Below are 19,697 nucleotides of genomic sequence, written 5' to 3'. Positions count from 1 at the left end.
TCGTCCTTGAACTGGAGTGGGCACTCCACCCTTTTCCAGGCCTCAGACTCATTTGATCATTTTGTTATTATTGATTTTTCAGCTTATTTGTATAGTTTCCAATACTTTTATTAAATAAGGAAATATATAAATTATGATTAAATAGTAAATATGCCGCCTTTTTGAGTGTACGCTCAAATACTGTACATGTGTAAAGTCAGGGTTTCTTGAGTTATTGATCTTAATGTTATTGATTATCTAAAGTGCATCAGTGTGTCAGTGAAAGAGTTTGAGTCACAGTAGAAGTCCTTAGTTAGGATCAAATCCATGTCAAGCTGAAACTGGACTGACCTGAAAAAAAAACACACACACACACACACACACACACACACACACACACACACACACACACACACACACACACACACACACACACACACAGTGCATGAATAAACTGTTACCTTTAAAACTTTATTTAAAACATCTGAAGCAGATGTTGGTCCCACAGCTGTGCCCTCACACACACCTTGTTGTGGTAAAGGCCCTGACCCAGGATCAGGCCCAGCAGGGAGTTCAGGACGTTTGCTCCACAGAGAAGAGTCTGCAGCCCGCTGACACCCCCCATCACACTGAACAGAACTACATTCCACTGGACCACCAAACTGGGCTCTAGACAGACCCCAGACCACACAGTCATGTTGAACAAGTACCCTGAGTGTCTGAGGACAGAGAGACAGGAGAACATCTGTCTGAGCATACAGTGGAAACACCTGTCCACGTGTATAAGAAAACATCTGTGAGTATAGAGGAGAACATCTGACTGAGGTACAGGGAAATGTCTATCTGAGTGTGAAGGTACCTTGATGTGAGGACAGAGGGATAGAAAAACAGTGAAACCAGTTGAGAACATCTGTAAAACATCTGTGTGTGTCTCACCGGCCTGGGAGGGGCTGCAGTGGGACCCCCCAGGTGGGACCAGAGGAGCTATTATAGAGGCAAAGAGGACCCTGAGACAGACCAGTGGCACTGACCAGGCAGCAGGAGGCAGCAGAGAGCAGACACACACAGGAGTACAGCAACTGGCACAACATCTGAAAGGGGGAGAGAGAGACGTGGTATGACTAACAATCTCTTGAGCAATTCCCAGACTGTCAGATAAAACCAGATGTGGTCTCAGTGGTGAACTGAAGCTGCTGTCGTTTAAAGGGGTTAGGTGTGAGAGGGGGCCAAGATCACCTGACTCCTGAATGCACAGCAGCCTCGGGTTCTGCTGCTCTGGATGAAGGCTCGAGCTCCAAGTAGAACCTGAAATCAGAGTTTAACAGTTCCAGTTAAAGTTGTTACCTGTCAGTCTGTAACCAGGTAAAAATATAAGTAATATTATAAAAACATCACTGTGGAACAACCGGTCGCGGCAGATGACTGCCCCTCCCTGAGCCTGGTTCTGCTGGAGGTTTCTTCCTGTTAAAAGGGAGTTTTTCCTTCCCACTGTTGCCAAGTGCTGCTCATAGAGGGTCGTTTTGACTGTTTTCTCTGTATTAATGTAGTAGGGTTTAATATTTTTCCCGAAAATGACATGAATCAAATCCCGGGAAATGACGAGCCATTTCCCGGGAATCCCGGGAAAAAGTTTATTTATTTTTTTATTTTAATTAGGCCTTCTGTAGCCTGTGTCGGCCTTAACCTATTTTGATATTGTAGAGGTAGCTTTCCAGCTATGTCCTGTTATGCCCTGTAGGGGGCAACGTCGGCTTGATTAATGCAATAAAACCTACATCTCGACATTGGAGTGCTCGAGCTATGCGGTGTTGTATCGTTCCTCAACACTCCCTTAACAAATATAATTCGAATATTCCTCCATTGTACATGGAATTATACCAAGCTATTTTACAACTGCTGGTGCAAAACAATACGGTTCATCTCCACAGCACTGATAAAGGCTCAGCCACGCTGTCGTGGCGACATCTGTTGCGCTATATCTCCACCAGTGGAACGCTGTAATAGTCATTGAAAAGTTAACTACCGTACTTCACTATAATATGGCATAACACAGGGCCTTGAGTAATGCACTACGACTTGGTCATTGCCATTCTGGCAACAACAAATTTATAACGCCGTGTCTGAGGGTTAAAGTAGGTTCGCTGTGAATCGTCTATTGAAAAACTGGCCAATCCTTATAGCCTAAAAAAAAATACATTTTACTCAACTCCATTTTAAAAGTGAAATATGTTAAAGCAATCTATTTCATGATAATTTCTTCACACATTAGGCCCGTATCCTAATTCATGATTGTTAGTAAGCGGCTGCAAACGAGGAAAAGAAACACTCGAAGTTAAACAGATATTTCTTTATTGTTCAGGGCAGGCACATTTTATAGGCTATATAATGCAATATAACAATATATAATAATATAAAATTATAGAATACAAAATACCTTAGGGTAAACACATTGCCTACGATTTCAACAAATTAAAGAGGAAAAAAGTACAACTGTGTAATACCTCTATTAAAACGCTTGAGATGAAGGCTGAAGCCTTAAACGGAGGCTGAACGTGCCTGAAATGAAGAGTAATGCTTTTCGCATTAAACGAACCCTTCTCTCAATATTTCCTTAAATTTAACATTCTGAAGCTTTCTTTTCTTTCTGAAAGTCAAATCGACGCGCGCGACTTTTTTCCCGGTTTCCCGTCTAACGTTTCCCGGGAAACGGGAAATGGTTCTGATCGCATTTCCCGGGAATCCCGGATCCCGGGATTAAACCCTATAATGTAGTGTCTTTACCTACAATGCAAAGTGCCTTGAGGCGACTCTTTGTTGTGATTTGGTGCTATATAAATAAAATTGAATTGAACTGAACAAAATGATTTAATCATGACAGAAATGTGAAGTTTTTTTTAAGACGTTTAGGTTAATTGGTGATTCTAAATTGCCCATAGGTGTGAATGGTTGTCTGTCTCTCTGTGTTGGCCGTGCGACAGGCTGGCAACCTGGGTGTACCCTGCCTCTCGCCCTATGACAGCTGGGATAGGCTCCAGCCCCACCGCGACCCTGAATAGGATAAGCAGAAGAGAATGGATGGATGGATGGATGGATCCATTTGGTGGATGGTAGGGGACCTGCAGCTTCATAAATGTCTCATTAATTTTTTTATACTATGATATTTCATTTTTCTGGTATTTCATGCATTTATCAGTGAAAGTGGTGGATTTTGGCTGCTGCGATCCAGTACACTGTACATGTTACAGCATAAGGTGCACAGTGTATTGAGATATTTTCACATGGCTGTTGAAAGGGTGCTGCCAAAGTTTTATTTCATTTATGTTTTATTTCTGCAGGGACAGGTATGAGCCATGAACCATGCCTCACACCACAGCATTGCCCATCCCTCACTGGGATTTTAAAACACAAACAGAAATCTGTACAGGTTGCATATCTATCTATCAATCTATCTATCTATAGATAGATCAATAGATAGATAGATAGATAGATGTGCATGTGTAACTATGACGGGGTGATCTTGTGGGATGGGGAACACTCAAAGATTTTTATTGAAGTGCATTGTTTTTTAAACTGTATTTGGATTGAGCTGGTTGTTTTTTTGTTTTTTTTTGGCTCTTAACAAGATGTGACGATGCCAGTGAATCACCTGCTGGACTGCAAATCTGTCAGGTGATTCATTCGGGTAATGAAGCAGATGCTGGTTTGGACATCATATGTCACGTGATTTCTTTCGCCCCAAATCAAGCTTCGAAGAAGTGGTTCTATGGAATTGTAAACCCAATGTTCGAAGCACGTATCAAAGCTTCAGTATGACTGCCATCACTGAAGGCAGTATTAAACCAGCACTTCAAGTGAAGATTATTGTTACATGTCCTGCATTTGGGTCCAACCGTGCCTGCCACACAGCCTAACTCTGATACCCTCCTTATTTACGGTGATTGTCTGGGATCAGCAGACACAGGGATTTGTACACGGTTACTCTGCTCATTCATGTTTCAGCATTCCTTTAGTGTGATATAACAAAACAGGTACTCTGACCAGTCATTCATCAACTATAACTGAACATTTTCCAGCCTGCATATAGACTGAATATGTTTTGAAGTCAGCTGACTTGGCACTTAGAGGGAATTACTATAAGCCTGCAGAGGTTAGCACTGTTGCCTTGCAGGAAGGTCCCGGGTTTGAATCCTCTGGCCAGCCTGGGTCTTTCTGTGTGGAGTTTGCATGTTTTCCCCATGTCTGCATGGGTTCTCTCTGGGTTCTCCGACTTTCTCCCACAGTCACCATAAAGCAGCCGGTAGATTATGGAGGATCTGTCAAACAGTGACACTGATTCAATCTCTGAAAGACCATCCACTCTTCACCTGTTTGCAGAGGTGGGAAGTAACGAAGTACGAATACTTCGTTACTGTACTTAAGCAGATTTTTTTTTGTGTTTAGGTGGAGGCACAGTCACCCTCTACTATGGAGGACACAGAGAATAGAGCTGTGTTTAAATTCCCTTTCACAGTTTGTGTCCTACAGAACAGATTCAAGCTGAGTGCATTCATTAGAATTAAAATTTAGATTGGAGTAACATTTGTATTCTCATTGGATTAAGACATGCGAGCACACACACACACACACACACACTCACTCACCAGGAAGCCAGACCCCCACAGCCCCGTGGCCCAGGTAGCCTCTCTGGTCACATGGCCGTCCAACAAGAACTGGATCTTCAGCTCAGGAAGCAGCAGCAGGATGTTGGACAGTATGCAGACAATTGCCATGGGAACTAGAGACACGCCCACACACCGCAGACACCTCGACACACACATCTGGATTCACACAGAGACTGCACATGAAAACCGTAATCAGACCAAGGCGAGTGTGAGCAGGTAAAAATATGTTCTTTATACTGTGATCATTTCTTCTGAGTCAACGTCTAGCATCTGATTTCTGTAATTGGATTCTTTCTGATTCAGTTTGATTTATATAGCCCAAATCACAACAAACAGTTGCCTAAATGTGCTTTTTATTGTGAAGTTAAAAACCCTACAAGGAATTTCAGGCTGCCCGCCACCTCCAAGCTCACCAGACCTCCCACCGACTCTAGTAAATGCCACTCAAGTGCTACACCTACGACCACACCTTCATCTCTAGCAGTGCACTGCTATACCACGAGGTTTCACCAAATTCAAACCCTTCACGTGTGCTGTAAGAAGATTATTTGTAACCTTCACTAATGCTGTTTCTGTACTGTGATGAATTCTGAAACCTGACTGAAACTCTTCAAATAAACCGTTCCTCTGCAGATGATCAGTTAGCTGTTTTACAACTACTCTTTCAAGAATCTTTGAGAGAAAAGGAAGGTTGGAGATTGGCCTATAATTAGCTAAGACAGCTGGGTCAGTGATGGCTTTTTAAATAATGGTTTAATTACTACTAGGTCTACTACTAGGAATGGGATCTAATAGACATGTTGATGGTTTGGAGGAAGTAACTATTGAAGTTAACTCAGAAAGCTCAATCAGAGAGAGTCTAAACAAATACCAGCAGTGCTGAAAGCAGCCGAACATGAAGATAAATCTTTGAGATGGTTATGAATAATTTTTTCTCTAATGTCTAAAATTTTATTTGTAAAGAAATCCATGAAGTCACTACTAGTTAAAGTGAAAGGAATACTCGGCTCTACAGAGCTCTGACTCTTTGTCAGCCTGGCTACAGTGCTGAAAACAAACCTGGGGTTGTTCTTATTTTCTTCAATTAATGATGAATAGTAAGATGTCCTAGCTTTACGGAGGGCTTTTTTATAGAGCAACAAACTCTTTTTCCAGGCTAAATGAGCATCTTCTAATTTAGTGAGACGCCATTCCCTCTCCAGCTTTCGGGTTATCTGCTTTAAGCTGTGTGTTTGTGAATTATACCTCGGAGTCAGGCACTTCTGATTTGAGGCTTTCCTTTTCAGAGGAGCCACAGTATCCAAAGTCGTACGCAGTGAGGATGTAAAACTACTGACGAGATAATCGACCTCACTGGGAGCAGAGTTTAGGTAGCTGCTCTGCACTGTGTTGGCACATGGCACTGAAGAGCATAATAATGAAGGAATTAGATCCTTAAACTTAGTTACAGCACTTTCACAAAGACTTCTGCTGTAATAAAACTTATTCCCCACTGCTGTGTAATCCATTAAAGTAAATGTAAATGTTACTAAGAAATGATCAGACAGGAGGGGGCTTTCAGGGAATACTGTTAAGTCTTCAGTTTCTATGCCATATGTCAGGACAGGATCCAGAGTATGATTAAAGTGGTGGGTGGGCTCCTTTACATTTTGAGAGAAGCCAATTGAATCTAACAATAGATTAAATGCAGTGTTCAGGCTGTCATTTTCAGCATCTACATGGATGTTAAAATCACCCACTATAATTATTTTATCTGAACTGAGCACTAAATCAGATAAAAAGTCTGAGAAATCAGACAGAAACTCTGAGTAGGGACCAGGTGGACGATAGATAATAACAAATAAAACAGGTTTTTGAATTTACCAGTTAGGGTGGACAAGACTAAGAGTCAGAGTTTCAAATAAATTAAAACTCTGTCTGAGTCTTTGATTAATTAATAAGCTGAAATTGAAGATTGCTGCTACTCCTCCTCCTCGACCTCCTACGAGCATTCTGACAGTTAGTGTGACTCAGGGGTGCTGATTCATTTAAACTAACATATTCATCCTGCTGTAACCAGGTTTCTGTAAGAAATGAACTTTCACTTAACATATGCATAATAATCATTTACTTGTACCTTGTTCCATCATGTTTTACAGAAATCATCTTAAAGCATAGGTTAATCAAATATACGTATGTGTGTACTGTGGTTATTGTGTAATCTGTGTAAACAGTGTGTGTATGTTAGCTCATGCAGGTGCCCCAATTATCTAGCTATAACTGTCTGTAGAGTTTCATCGGTCAGACTTCTGCAGCCATTTGGCAGTAAGAACTCTGTCCCTGTTTGGCCAAACATAATTCTGACTAGAATTGGGCTCCTCCCGTGACTCCGTGTGTATGATTACACAAACTGATTTATATTAAAGCTGTTAAAATCTTTAATGGCTTATTGTGATCTTTCTTATTTGGGAAGGTGAAATTCCACCACAATTTGGCAACAAAGGATGGATGCATGAGCCGAACTCTGTCTGCCTGGCAGAAGGTGGCAGCACTCAAGAGATTCTCCCTTTAGTGTGAGAATGTCACGTGTGAGGGCGCAGGCTGTGTGGTGTGTGAAGGTGGAGAGGACCCAAAAGCAGGACACAGGAGATGGTGGTAAAAGATGAACCAAAATGAGCCTTTATTACAGCAACAGAACATAGGGAATAGCAAAATACACCAAAATCAAACAAGGGAAACCTATACTGGAAAACAACTAAGGACTACTGGAGGTCTGAAACGCCAGAGACCACAGGGGAAACACAGCCAGAAGACAACAAAACTCTGTCAGCTGACCAGGGCAAAACTCAGACAATAAATACACAGAGGAAACGAGGGGTGGGTGGAAACAGCTGGGGCAAACAGGTAAACAGAATAACACTAACGAGACTCAGGGAGGTAACGCAAAACACAAGCACACAGGACAAAGAACTGTCAAAATAAAACAGGAAGTAACCCAAACATGGTACATGCAGACTTGACACATAAGGAGACTGGCACACAGAAGGAATGTAAACATGACTAAACAGAACCCAACTATAACACCTAAGCTGACACAAGACGGGGAAACAACTGAACAGGGAAGACACAGACACCTGAAACACAAATAATGAAGACCTGACACGGAAGGGATGACAGACACCAGCACACAAGAACACGGGGAGACAGATACACAGAGGAGCACAGACACAGGAGCACAAGGACACGGGAAGACAAGAACACAGGGACATAAGAATAACCTACAATTAACAAAAAACAATACAAAACTACAACAAACTGAGAAACTGGACTGTAAGAAAAAATAAGAAAAACAACCAGAAGATACAACAAAACAGAACATCACTAAAAGAACTCAAAACGCAGGGCACCGGCCCAGGACCATGACAGTGAAACTGTACGGATCCAATCCAGAAAAACAGTGAAGCAAAGTACTTGCTGAGAACACTCGACACCTTGGAGACAGAGTTGTAGTGGGACTCCAAACTGAGGTAAGTCATTGGTTTGTGATAAATCTCCCAACTAAGAAGAGCTGGTTACAGATGTGTCTTGGTTATGACTAGTGTGATCAGGTTTGCATGAGCTGAACTGTTTGGTGATACTCACCTTATTGGTAACTGAAAATTACAGGGCTTTCTATGCATTGGCTGAATGTTAAGTAATGTACACCTTAGGTTACACAAAAAGACAGATGCAGCTGCAGACACGGGAGTCTTGTCACCATTATGCAAATATATGTCTCAACATTCCCCTGGCAGCCTTAATCAAAAGAAAATATAGGGAGAGCTGGGATTTCCTGCAAAAGGGAACCTAAGCATCAACCAGCTGAAACATCTGGGGTCTCAGTTGCATAAGTTAGAGGTGAGTAGCACAACACAGCATGCAGCATTATCTAGATGGAGACAGAGAAAGGATATAGTGTTTGAGCCAGACTGGAGGCCTTTAAGTATGTGGAAAGATGACGCAGAGAAAAGGGAAGGCAGAAAACAAGAACATCTGACACATCCAGAGTTAAAGACTGATGTCTTGACTGCACAACTAATACTAATACACTTTATCCCTGCCTTTCTGAGGAACAGAGGAGAATTGACCTGAAGTCCGATCCTCCTGCTCCCTCACCCTACGTCACCCAACTTTCAACTGTCTACACGCCTGTAATGACCTGGCAGTGGGTTTGCCAGACACTGGCTGACATTAGGAGCAACAAGGAAGCTATGGTGATATCTAAAGTTGCTGCCACAACCACCATGCCCATGGTTGAAGTGACTGGCACTGAAGGACCAACACTGGTGTTCAGACCCTGGTTGGAGACTGATGTGCCAGAAGTGATGAAACACATTTGCAGTCCACATGACAACCTGACCCATGGGAGACTGAAATGCTGCAGTTTGTCGCTGAGTACAGACCTACAATAACTGACGCCTGATTAACTGGGCAATGATTATCACAAAATCCAGAGTGTGTTCATCCCACACAGAATGAAGGCTTGATTAGAGCACATAGACTTTGACCATGGGGACAATGCAGAGTTCAGAAGAGCACTGACTGGACTCATTGACACTGTGAAAGACAAGTTCCCTCTGACACTGAACTTTATCTGCAATCAAACAAGAGTCATATTTTTGTCATATTTGATGCCAACCTTCACGAGACCCGACCCTACAAAATGCATCTGAAAGAACATTTTCTGGCCAGAATGAAATCTGAACTCATCTGCTAATTCTTTTCACTCCTCCTGTGGGCGGTTTAGAATAGAATAGAATAGAATAGAATGCCTTTATTGTCATTATACAGGATATACAATGAGATTGGAGGACCACTCCTGTTCAGTGCCATGTAACAGAAAATCAAACTCTCTAAAATAAAAATATTATGAAAATATTATAATCTAGTATGATCAATATAATCAAGAGATATACAGAAATAAACAATGTGTAAAATATACAAAAAATAGCATGTATAAAAATATATACATACATTGGTGCATCTGTACATTGTAAGAAAAGTAAATATGTGTATACATATAATAATGAAGATGATGAATATTGCACTTGGTGAATGAATATTGCACTAGTGAATGAATACTGGATATTACACAATATAGGAATGTCAGATATTGTTCAGTATGAATAATATAATATTGCACAGAGATGTGGGTGTTGCACAGTTACAGTGGGTGAGTGTGTGAGTTCAGGGTGGTGATTGCTCTGGCGAAGAAACTGTTCTTGAGTCTGTTTGTTCTGGCTTTGATGCACCTGTAGCGCCTGCCAGAGGGCAGCAGGTCAAACAGGTCAAAGCCAGGGTGTGAGCTGTCCTTGATGATGTTCCTGGCTCTGCTGATGCAGCGGGAGGTGTAGATGTCCATCAGGGAGGGGAGAGGGCAGCCAACGATTCTTTGTGCTGTCTTGACTACCCCCTGAAGCCTGACCCTGTCTGCCTCAGTGCAGCTGCCGTACCATACTGTGATACAGTACGTCAGCAGGCTCTCAATGGATGAGCGGTAGAAGGTCAGCAGCAGGTTTGAGTCCAAGTTGTTCTTCCTGAGGACCCTCAGGAAGTGAAGTCGCTGCTGAGCCTTCTTGATAACAGCTGTGATGTTATCTGACCAAGAGAGATCAGCAGAGATGAGGACACCGAGAAACCTGAAGGTGTGGACCCTCTCCACACGCTCGCCGTTGATGTAGAGGGGAGCTGGGTCAGTCCTGTGCTTCCTGAAGTCGATGATGATCTCTTTGGTTTTCATGGTGTTCAGTACCAGGTTGTTCTCTGAACACCAGGCTGTCAACTTCAAGACCTCCTCTATGTAAGCTGCCTCATCTCCCTTCGAGATGAGTCCGACCACTGTGGTGTCGTCAGCAAATTTGACGATGAGGTTGTTATTGTGGGCCGGACTGCAGTCATGGGTGTAGAGGCAGTACAGGAGGGGGCTCAGCACACAGCCCTGTGGGGAGCCAGTGCTCAGTGTGCGGGTGGAGGAGAGATGGGGGCCAAGTCTCACAGTCTGGGGCCGGTTGGTTAAGAAGTCCTTGATCCAGGAACATGTGAGAGGGGGGAGGCCCAGGGTGTGCAGTTTGGTGGTGAGAATGTCCGGGATGATTGTGTTGAACGCTGAGCTGTAATCCACAAAGAGTATGCGAGCATAGCTCTGCTGCTGCTCCAAGTGGCTCAACACAGAGTGGAGAGCTACAGCAATGGCGTCCTCTGTGGATCTGTTTGCACGATATGCAAACTGATGGGTGTCGAAAGTGGGGGGCAGGTGGTCTTTGATGTGCTGGAGAACCAGCCTCTCAAAGCACTTCATGATTACCGGTGTGAGGGCCACAGGGCGGTAATCATTTAGGCTTTATGGTGAAATTATGTTATTTCCACTTCTGGATTACGGCCGCAACAGTGCTCACGGTTCCCACAGTGTGGGCCATAGCCCTCTGGTGGGCTGCAAAGGTAATGGGATTCTCTGGGAGACAGGAAATGGCGGAATGATACAGAGGAAGACACGCAGGCAAATTGGCGACAGGCCGGGACTCGAACCTGCGCCGCCCGCACCGCGGCATATGTACGTGGTCGCCACTAAGGCACCCGGGAGCCGACCGGATGCCAATATTTGAACCATTCAGCGGTTTTTCCACCGGGAATGCACTCAGTGCTCAGCCGAAATACGGGAAATACGGCCCCGCAAGCGAGCTGGTCTCGAACCAAGAACACGTGATACAAGCGGCAGAAGGGCGTGACTCTGCTATCTCAACGTAAAGTTTTCTAATGCTACCTCACTGCATGGTGCGTATTACATGAGATTTTCACGGCTGTGAATTAGGTTGGGCTCTAAGGCTGAACTTGCTGCTTTGTATCAGTTCATATCACAGATAAAAGGACACAAAGTGTGTACTTGTCGTCTTGCTCTAATCGCTGTCTGTGTTTCCCTCTGTGCTGCTCACAGATGCTGCAGTAGTTTGGTTTAGACCTTAAAATGTGTCTGCAGCACAAGAAAGGGGAGCGTGTTCTCCCATGTTTGTGCCGTTCAGCTTCCGTATCCAGACGAGGACCCGCCCACACTCATATGTAAAGGATCAGTTCACAAAGCGGTGGAAACACAGGCTCTTTCTTAAGTGCTTCGCCGGTTCATTGAAACCGACACCAGCACTGGTACAAGCACTGGCACCTCGGCGGTGGAAACATAGTATAACTGGGCCAAACACTCTTAACTTTGGGAACCACTGCACTATGTAATATGTCATTATCTGGATTACTCAAGCTACACAGACACAAAGTTTTCACAGATGTTTGCAAATGTTTGATTCAGAATTGAGCAGACTGAACATTTTAGTCCTAAAATCTGTTATTCTGGCTGCTTAGATTATTTTTTATCATTTCTAGACAAATAAAATGTTCTGAAGTCTCTTTAATGTCACAACGAAATGAAATAATCATGAAACCGAATTTATCCAATATGCACATTTCTTTCCTGAAAGTTACGTTAGTTTGCTAATATTTAATCAATTTAAAGACATCAACATTAATTATTTAACCTAAAAGTGAGAAAACTGTAATAAGAGAAATAAATGTGTTAATGTGAAGTTTAATGGTAATAGCTTATTGATTTTTTCAGTCTGTTCACGTGTAGAGCTGCACGAGTTATTTTAACCCTTAGGACAGTGATCCTCACTGTTTTTTTCAAAAGAGCCATATTGACTGATCAAACTCAAGGGGAGAGCCACAATATCACCCCAAGTCACTCAAATAAACTTTCTCTGCTCATCTTGTGAGCACCGTACGTTTTTACTCGAAACACCCATCACTGATGTGCTTGTCCCCTCTCCAACATCGTCATGTGGATTTTTGTTTTCTTCTTCAAATTCCTGGGACCTATTCCAGAAAGCAGATTTTGCTAATAACTCTGAGTTTGTTAACCCTAAAATGAGGGAAACTCGGGTTTTCAGTTCCTGAAAGAGCTAACTCCAACTCTCAGTCAGTTACCATGGTAACAGACTCTGTGACCCTAACCTGGCAGGTTTTATCCAGCAAACTCTGAGTATCTCTCTCTGACTCCGCCCCTCCTGCTCAGTGGCGGATCTAGGATTTTTCTGAATAAGGGGCCACAGTATTCATAGAGGGGCCAAGTATTTGTGGTAAATGTGGTGATATACGGACCAATAAAAATTAAAGCCATTACATTAAAGTTATGGTAAATCTTATCACCATGAGTTGTAAAAATTCAGTGAACTTATGTGCCATTTTACTGAATAACAATATCAGACATTTTATACATTACAGCATTAACTGTTGTTGCTCTCCCTAAATGATTTCTGACCTGATGAAACGGGACTGGAGGTGTCCTGCTCCTGACCAGCCTCTGGTCTGCTGTGTTCTGCTGCTCTCTCCCTCCTCTCACCCTGCTCATCTTCAGCTGCAGACTCACTCTTTTGCTCAAAAACTGCTGAATTCCCGCCTGAGACTGACCCTTTCTTTTCATATTCTTCTCTATCACTGCCAAACATTATAGTTATTAACACACAAATGCAAATTACAAAGAAGTACATGAATTAGTATTACATGAATTAGTGAAATGCTAACATTCATGTCCAAACACAAGTAGGGCCTCAGTTAACATTACTCTTAAATAACTTTGCTTCTTAATTTAATGTTTGTCAGACTTACGCTGTGTGACAGCTCTGAGTAAAAAGGAATTTATGACTTATCATTACCGACAAATTCCTCAAAATATACACTGGCATTGGTTGTTGGTTAAAAAACTTTCTCCGTGAGATCGTTCAAATCTTCTTTTTCTTCTGTAAGCTTTATTCATGCTGGACATTCCTATTTGGCTCATTAGCGCTAATGGTTTTTCGGCATGGAATTGCATCCACCTATAATTTGATCCTTGCTCTCGGACAAAGGACAGATGAGTGACAGGACAGGGGCACTTCAGGGGGCCAATCAGATTTCAGATGGGGCCAATGCCCCTGTGGCTCCGCCCCTAGAACCGCCCCTGCTCCTGCTGCACCTGAACCACCTGTCTGACACTCCCAGTCATTTCCTCCTTCATAAAGTTGCTGCAAAGCATTCAGAAGAGCGAATTCACCTGCAGACATTTATGTTTCTACAAGCACTGAAATCCCAGTTAGACGTTAGTTCGTTATTTTTGTAGTAACATGAAGCTTTTACAGTCGTTCACTCGTCAACAGGCTGTAAGGACGGAGACAGCGATGATGTCACGGATTTATAATGAGGCAGCAGTCAGACTGTCAGTCAGTTCCTCTGAAACATTTACTGTAGTTACTGCAGCATCACTGTTACATCACACTGATCTGGATGAAGCTGCTGACACAGAACACACTGTGGATGGAAAAATGTCCGGATCCTGGAGATGATGTGAATGAGTGAAGATGAGGCTGAAATATTTGAAGACTTGAAAACTGAACTTAATTGATTTAAAGTGACTTAAATGATGTCATTTTGAAGGTTACGTTGTCTGAAATTCAGAGTGTGAATTTCCACATATTTTCCACTGAAAATCACCAAAATCGCTGATCATAGGCTCTATAACGCATCCGCAAACTGTCCGAGTCCACCCGCGCAGCAAGAGGATCCAAATGGCTCAGGATCACAGATTCAGACGCGATCAGGTCCAGATCCAGTTCAGGCTCCAGTTTTTTTGCAGCTCATCCAGTCTAGATCTGTTTATAATGGCTTCATCTTCCCGACACGATCTGCATTCTTTAATTAAAATGCCTCATCCTCTCAAAATGTACTGAAATATTTAAAATGTATAAAGCTGAGACATTTGTCATAGCATGTTTGCCAGCTGTTCTGGAACGGGAAACTCACAGTTGCCGATCTCAGAGTTGATCAACTCAGAGTAGGTTTATAAACTCAGAGTTTGTTGAACATGCTTTCTGGAATAAGCCCCTGATCTTCACTATTTCTCACGTCTGTTTTTTGTCTGTGTTTGATTATAGATTGCTCCATTTTGCGCAGTGACTATATTGCGCTAGCTAGCTTGTAGATTTACTGCTGCCGTGTAGCGCTCTGCTGTCCCGGTGTGGCTGCGGCAGCGTGCTGTTGGAAACAGTGTCTATGTTGCCAGTTTCCACAGTATCCCCCATTTGGAACCAACTTTAATTGAGGCAAATGAGAAATAGAATGCAAGTGCGTGGAATGTAGAGTGCATTACATCTTTCTGTAGCGTGCTTTAAAAATGTATTGGTTCTGCAGTATTGCTGTAACCGGTCACGAGAGCCACCAGTAAAGCATGGCGAGCCGCATGTGGCTCGGGAGCCGCGCAATGAGTATCCCTGCCTTAGGAGATCCTTCAAAAAACTTACTTTCGTGATCTTTCGGACAAAAAGTGTCCCTTCCCAAAAACTGCTGTAAAAATATCATAAAGTAATATTTTTTTCCACTTTAAATGATCTAGTCTTTTAAAACTACTTCAGCCTGACACATACATACGAAATATCATATACTTTTTGAAAATTTTTAACCCTTTATAGGCCTGTATACTTACACAATGCCACTCAGTTTTTATGGACAAAAACAAAAAAGCTAAAATAATTTCCATAAAATGCATTTTGGGAGCATTTGATTATTATTTTTATTAGGCCCTGAGATGAGTCACTGATTGGCAGCAACATTCTTTTTCACTCATTTTTTGTTTTTCCACAGTTTCAGGTTTTGTACAAAACTTACACTCGTGATCTTTCAGACAAAATACGTCCTCTACCCAAAAACTGTTGTAAAAATATTATGAAGTAATATTTTTTCCACTTTAAATGATCCAGTCTGTTAGAACTACTTCAGCCTGAAATAAATACATCAAATATATATATATTTTGGGGTATTTTAACCCTTCAAAGGCCAGTATTCTTATATACCACCACTGCTTTTTTTTTTTTAATCAAAAATCCAAACTAAAATAATTTACATAAAATATATTTTACAGAGGACAGGAACATGTCAGTGCAAAGGTTAGCACTGTTGGCTCACACCAAGAAGGTAAGAAAGTCCTGGGTTCAAATCCACCTTTTGGCTGGGGCCTTACTGGGTGGAGTTTTCATGTTATCTACGTCTGCGTGGGTTCTCTTAGGGGACTCCAGCTTCCTACCACAGTCCAAAGACATGCAACTTGTAGGGTTAAGTCACTTGGTGATTCTAACTTGTCCATCATTGTGAATGGTTGTCTGTCTCTCTGTCTTGGCCCTGTGACAGACTGGTGACCTGTCCAGGGTGTACCCTGCCTCTCGCCCTATGGCAGCTGGGATAGGTTCTAGCCCCTCCGTGACACAGAATTGTGTAAGTGGAAGCAAATGAATGGAATATTTTGTAATGGCCGGTTACAACCAGGTGGTGGTGCATGGAAGGTGGGTGTGTGGAATAGGAAAGTAAAGAAGATTAAAAAGGTTATCAAGTTGTCTCGCATCCTGGCTGTTGTGTCCTTGAATACAAAAGAGTAGTATAGAGGAACAATACATGGTGTCAGAAGCGTACAGCCCACGACAGAGAGAGTCAAGTGGCGCAGACAACACTTTTGAACCGCTTCGGCGATGTGGAGAAGGAAAAAAGAGTGACGTGAAGCCGGAGAAAAAAAAGTGAGTCAGCGAAGGCTAACAACAAGCTCGCGGAAAGCTAACAGCAGGCAACATGGATCACATATTTACCATCACACCGCCAGGACCATTCAGCTTTGAGCCAAGCTCCTGGTCAGTGTGGATTAAGAGATTCGAACGCTTCAGACTTGCTTCCGGACTTAAGGAAAAGGATGGAGCTTACCAGGTGAATTCTCTCATCTACACCATGGGTGATAAAGCCGATGATATCCTGACCTCACTGCAGCTGGATGATGCAAAACTAAACGACTATGATGAGGTAAAAAAGGCATTTGATGGACACTTTATCGGAGTGCATAATGTCATTTATGAACGAGCTAAGTTTAATAAGCGATGTCAGGAAATCGGCGAATCAGCTGAGGACTTTATCACGGCAGTGCACAAGCTAGCTGAACATTGCAAATATGGCATTTTACGTGAAGAAATGATCCGAGACAGAATTGTTGTTGGCATACGTGATGCCAAATTGTCCGAAAAGCTACAGCTCAACCCAAATTTCGATTTGGCTACAGCCATAGCTCAAGTGAGGCAGCACGAAGAAGTAAAGAAGCAACAGGCAGTTCTGCGGTCACCAGGACAAGTAGACGCAGTATCTCGTAATAGAAAGAGACAGACCTACAGGAAAAAGTCAAATCAATACACAAGCCATTCTCAGCCTCAGCCAACTTTAACCAAGCCAAAGCAGTGTGGTAAGTGTGGCAAAACTCCAAAGCATTCATGGACTGAATGTCCAGCGATAGATGTTGAATGCAGAAAATGTCAAAAGAGGGGACATTTTGCAGCAGTTTGCAGATCAGCCCAAAAGCTGGAATCGATTGAGGATGAGGATGTGGCGGCATACCTGGGAACTATTAACCAGCCGCAGTCATCTACATGGACAGAAATACTGTGCATAAATGGCAGCCTGCTACGCTTTAAAGTGGACACAGGTGCGTCTGTGACTGCCATCCCAGAATCAGAATACACACAGGAGAAATATGGCCGTTACACACCACCAGCCAGACCTCTTTTGGGCCCAGCTGGTCAACCCCTGGATGTCAAAGGCCACATTCATGCTGTACTTCAGAGAGGAGACAGAAAGATAGAGGAGGAGGTGTTCATTGTCAAAGATTTAACCCTGCCTTTGTTGGGTCTCCCTGCTATCCGCAGACTTCAGTTGATTTCTCAGCTTCATAGCATCGAGGACGCAGAGTCACACTTTCGTTCAACATATCCAGATGTCTTCACAGGGCTAGGTAAGCTGAAAGGTGAATATAAAATCACACTTAAAGACAATGCAACGCCTTATGCCCTCTCTGCCCCACGATGTGTGGCCATTCCTCTCCGAGCTAAAGTTAAAGAGGAATTAGACCGGATGGAGAAAATGGGGGTCATAGCCCGTGTTGAAGAACCAACAGAATGGTGTGCGGGCATGGTCCCTATAGAGAAAACCTCCGGGAAAATACGCATTTGCGTTGACCTAACTCATCTGAATGAGAGTGTCGTCAGAGAAAGACACATCTTACCAGCTGTGGATGAGACACTGGCCAAGCTAGAAGGAGCCAGAGTCTTCACAAAGCTAGATGCTACATCAGGCTTCTGGCAGGTGCCACTCCATCATGACTCAATGCTGCTGACCACATTCATCACACCAGAGGGCCGCTATTACTTCAAGAGGCTCCCTTTTGGTATATCATCTGCCCCCGAACATTTTCAAAAGAGGATGTCTCAGCTGATAGATGGCATTGACGGAGTCCTGTGTCATGCTGATGATTTCCTCGTCACAGGGAAGGACCGAGCAGAGCACGATGACAGGCTGCACAGAGTGCTGCAGAAATTCAGAGAAGCTGGGCTCACTCTTAAAGAAAAATGCCAGTTTGCTCTGACTGAGATTCGTTTCCTCGGACATGTCATCAACTCGCAAGGCATCAGAGCAGACCCAGATAAAATAAAGGCAATCCTCGACATGCCAGAGCCAAAGGATGTGGCTGATGTCCGCCGTTTCATGGGCATGGTGAACTTCGTAGGCAAATTTTCACCCCGCCTGCCTGACCTGACAAAGCCCATCCGTGACCTGTTGAAAACAGAGAACAGCTGGAAGTGGGGTGCACCCCAACAGAAAGCATTCCTGGAGACAAAGAAAGAACTGGGCTCAGAGACTGTGTTAGCCCAGTACAGCCCATGTCATGAAACTATAGTGTCAGCAGACGCCTCCTCTTATGGTCTGGGAGGGGTCTTGACACAAAAACAGTCAACAGGGGAGTGGAGGCCTGTCGTCTATATCTCAAGAAGTTTAACCAAAGCTGAATCAAGATATGCCCAAATAGAAAAAGAGGCCTTAGCTACAACCTGGGCATGTGAACATTTGCATGACTATTTGAGTGGCCTGGACTTCACCATAAGAACTGATCACAAGCCACTCATAACACTCCTGAAATCCAGAGCATTGGATGATCTTCCACCGAGGATTGTCAGATTCAGACTCCGACTGCTCAGGTTCAATTTCAACATCATTTACGTTCCAGGTAAAAACCTGATAACAGCTGATGCTCTGTCCAGGGCTCCACTTCCAGCCACAGCCACAGAGGCAGAGCAGGACATGGAAAAAGAATGCAAGGCTTACCTGGACAGCATAGTTGCAAGCTTGCCAGCCACCCCGACGAGACTGGAACAGATTAAGAATGCACAAACCTCTGATGATGCCTGTAAACGTCTGAGTCGTTATATTGCAAATGGCTGGCCTGAACACAGAAGAGACGTGCATGAACTGCTGTTACCCTACTGGCCCGAAAGGTCAGTCCTGCATGAAGGAGGAGGGCTGCTCATGAAAGGTGAAAGACTCATCATACCTGAAAACATGAGGCCTGACATCCTGCAGAGACTTCACCAGGGACATCAAGGCATCAACAAATGCCTAGCTAGGGCAAGAGAATCAGTCTGGTGGCCAGGCATCACATGCGCTGTGAGACAGATGGTTGAGAGATGTGATATTTGTGCACGTGAAGCACAAATAACAGTTGAACCACTACTCATAACAGATCTTCCAAGCAGACCATGGCAGAGGGTCGCAGCAGATCTTTTTCAATGGCAAAACGGGAACTATTTAGTCATGATAGACTACTTCTCTCGTTATAGTGAAGTGTGTACCCTGCCGGCAGGCACATCTGCAAAACAGACTATTGCCAGATTTAAAGCTGTGTTTGCCAGGCATGGTTGCCCAGAAGTGTTAGTCACGGACAATGGCCCACAGTTTTCCTGTCACGAATTCTCTCAGTTTGCACAAGATTATGACTTTACTCATGTGACAAGCAGCCCCTGTTATCCCCGTAGCAATGGAGAGGCTGAAAGGGCTGTCAGGACAGTGAAGTCCCTCTTAGAAAGAGAGGGAGACTTCCACAAAGGTCTGCTGGCATACAGGGCCACTCCATTGGCACATGGGATTTCCCCAGCACAACTCCTCATG

The 19,697-nt window shown here is 43.5% G+C and overlaps 1 protein-coding gene across 1 annotated transcript; it reads right to left on the bottom strand.

Annotated features, from left to right (window-relative positions):
- Positions 1 to 309: 309 nt before the first annotated feature.
- Positions 310 to 4,796, bottom strand: LOC115790364 (transmembrane 4 L6 family member 5). Its single transcript, XM_030744203.1, has 5 exons — positions 4,620 to 4,796; positions 1,216 to 1,284; positions 916 to 1,070; positions 506 to 698; positions 310 to 330 (listed from the first exon to the last, which is right to left on the bottom strand). The coding sequence occupies exons 1-5, from the start codon at positions 4,794 to 4,796 to the stop codon at positions 310 to 312; spliced, it is 615 nt and encodes a 204-aa protein (XP_030600063.1).
- Between the last annotated feature and the right edge of the window lie 14,901 nt (positions 4,797 to 19,697).

Source organism: Archocentrus centrarchus, chromosome 13, assembly GCF_007364275.1.
Source record: "Archocentrus centrarchus isolate MPI-CPG fArcCen1 chromosome 13, fArcCen1, whole genome shotgun sequence".
Classification (NCBI taxonomy): domain Eukaryota; kingdom Metazoa; phylum Chordata; class Actinopteri; order Cichliformes; family Cichlidae; genus Archocentrus; species Archocentrus centrarchus.
This window is presented reverse-complemented; position numbering and strand designations above follow the sequence as displayed.

Excerpts from the sequence above, each read along its gene's own strand:
- LOC115790364 (XM_030744203.1), bottom strand. The coding sequence starts at position 4,796 with ATGTGTGTGTCGAGGTGTCTGCGGTGTGTGGGCGTGTCTCTAGTTCCC. Across the intron at positions 1,071-1,215 it reads GCTGTGCATTCAGGAGTCAG|ATGTTGTGCCAGTTGCTGTA; the intron begins GTGATCTTGGCC and ends TCCCCCTTTCAG. Across the intron at positions 699-915 it reads CTGCAGCCCCTCCCAGGCCG|ACACTCAGGGTACTTGTTCA; the intron begins GTGAGACACACA and ends CTCTGTCCTCAG.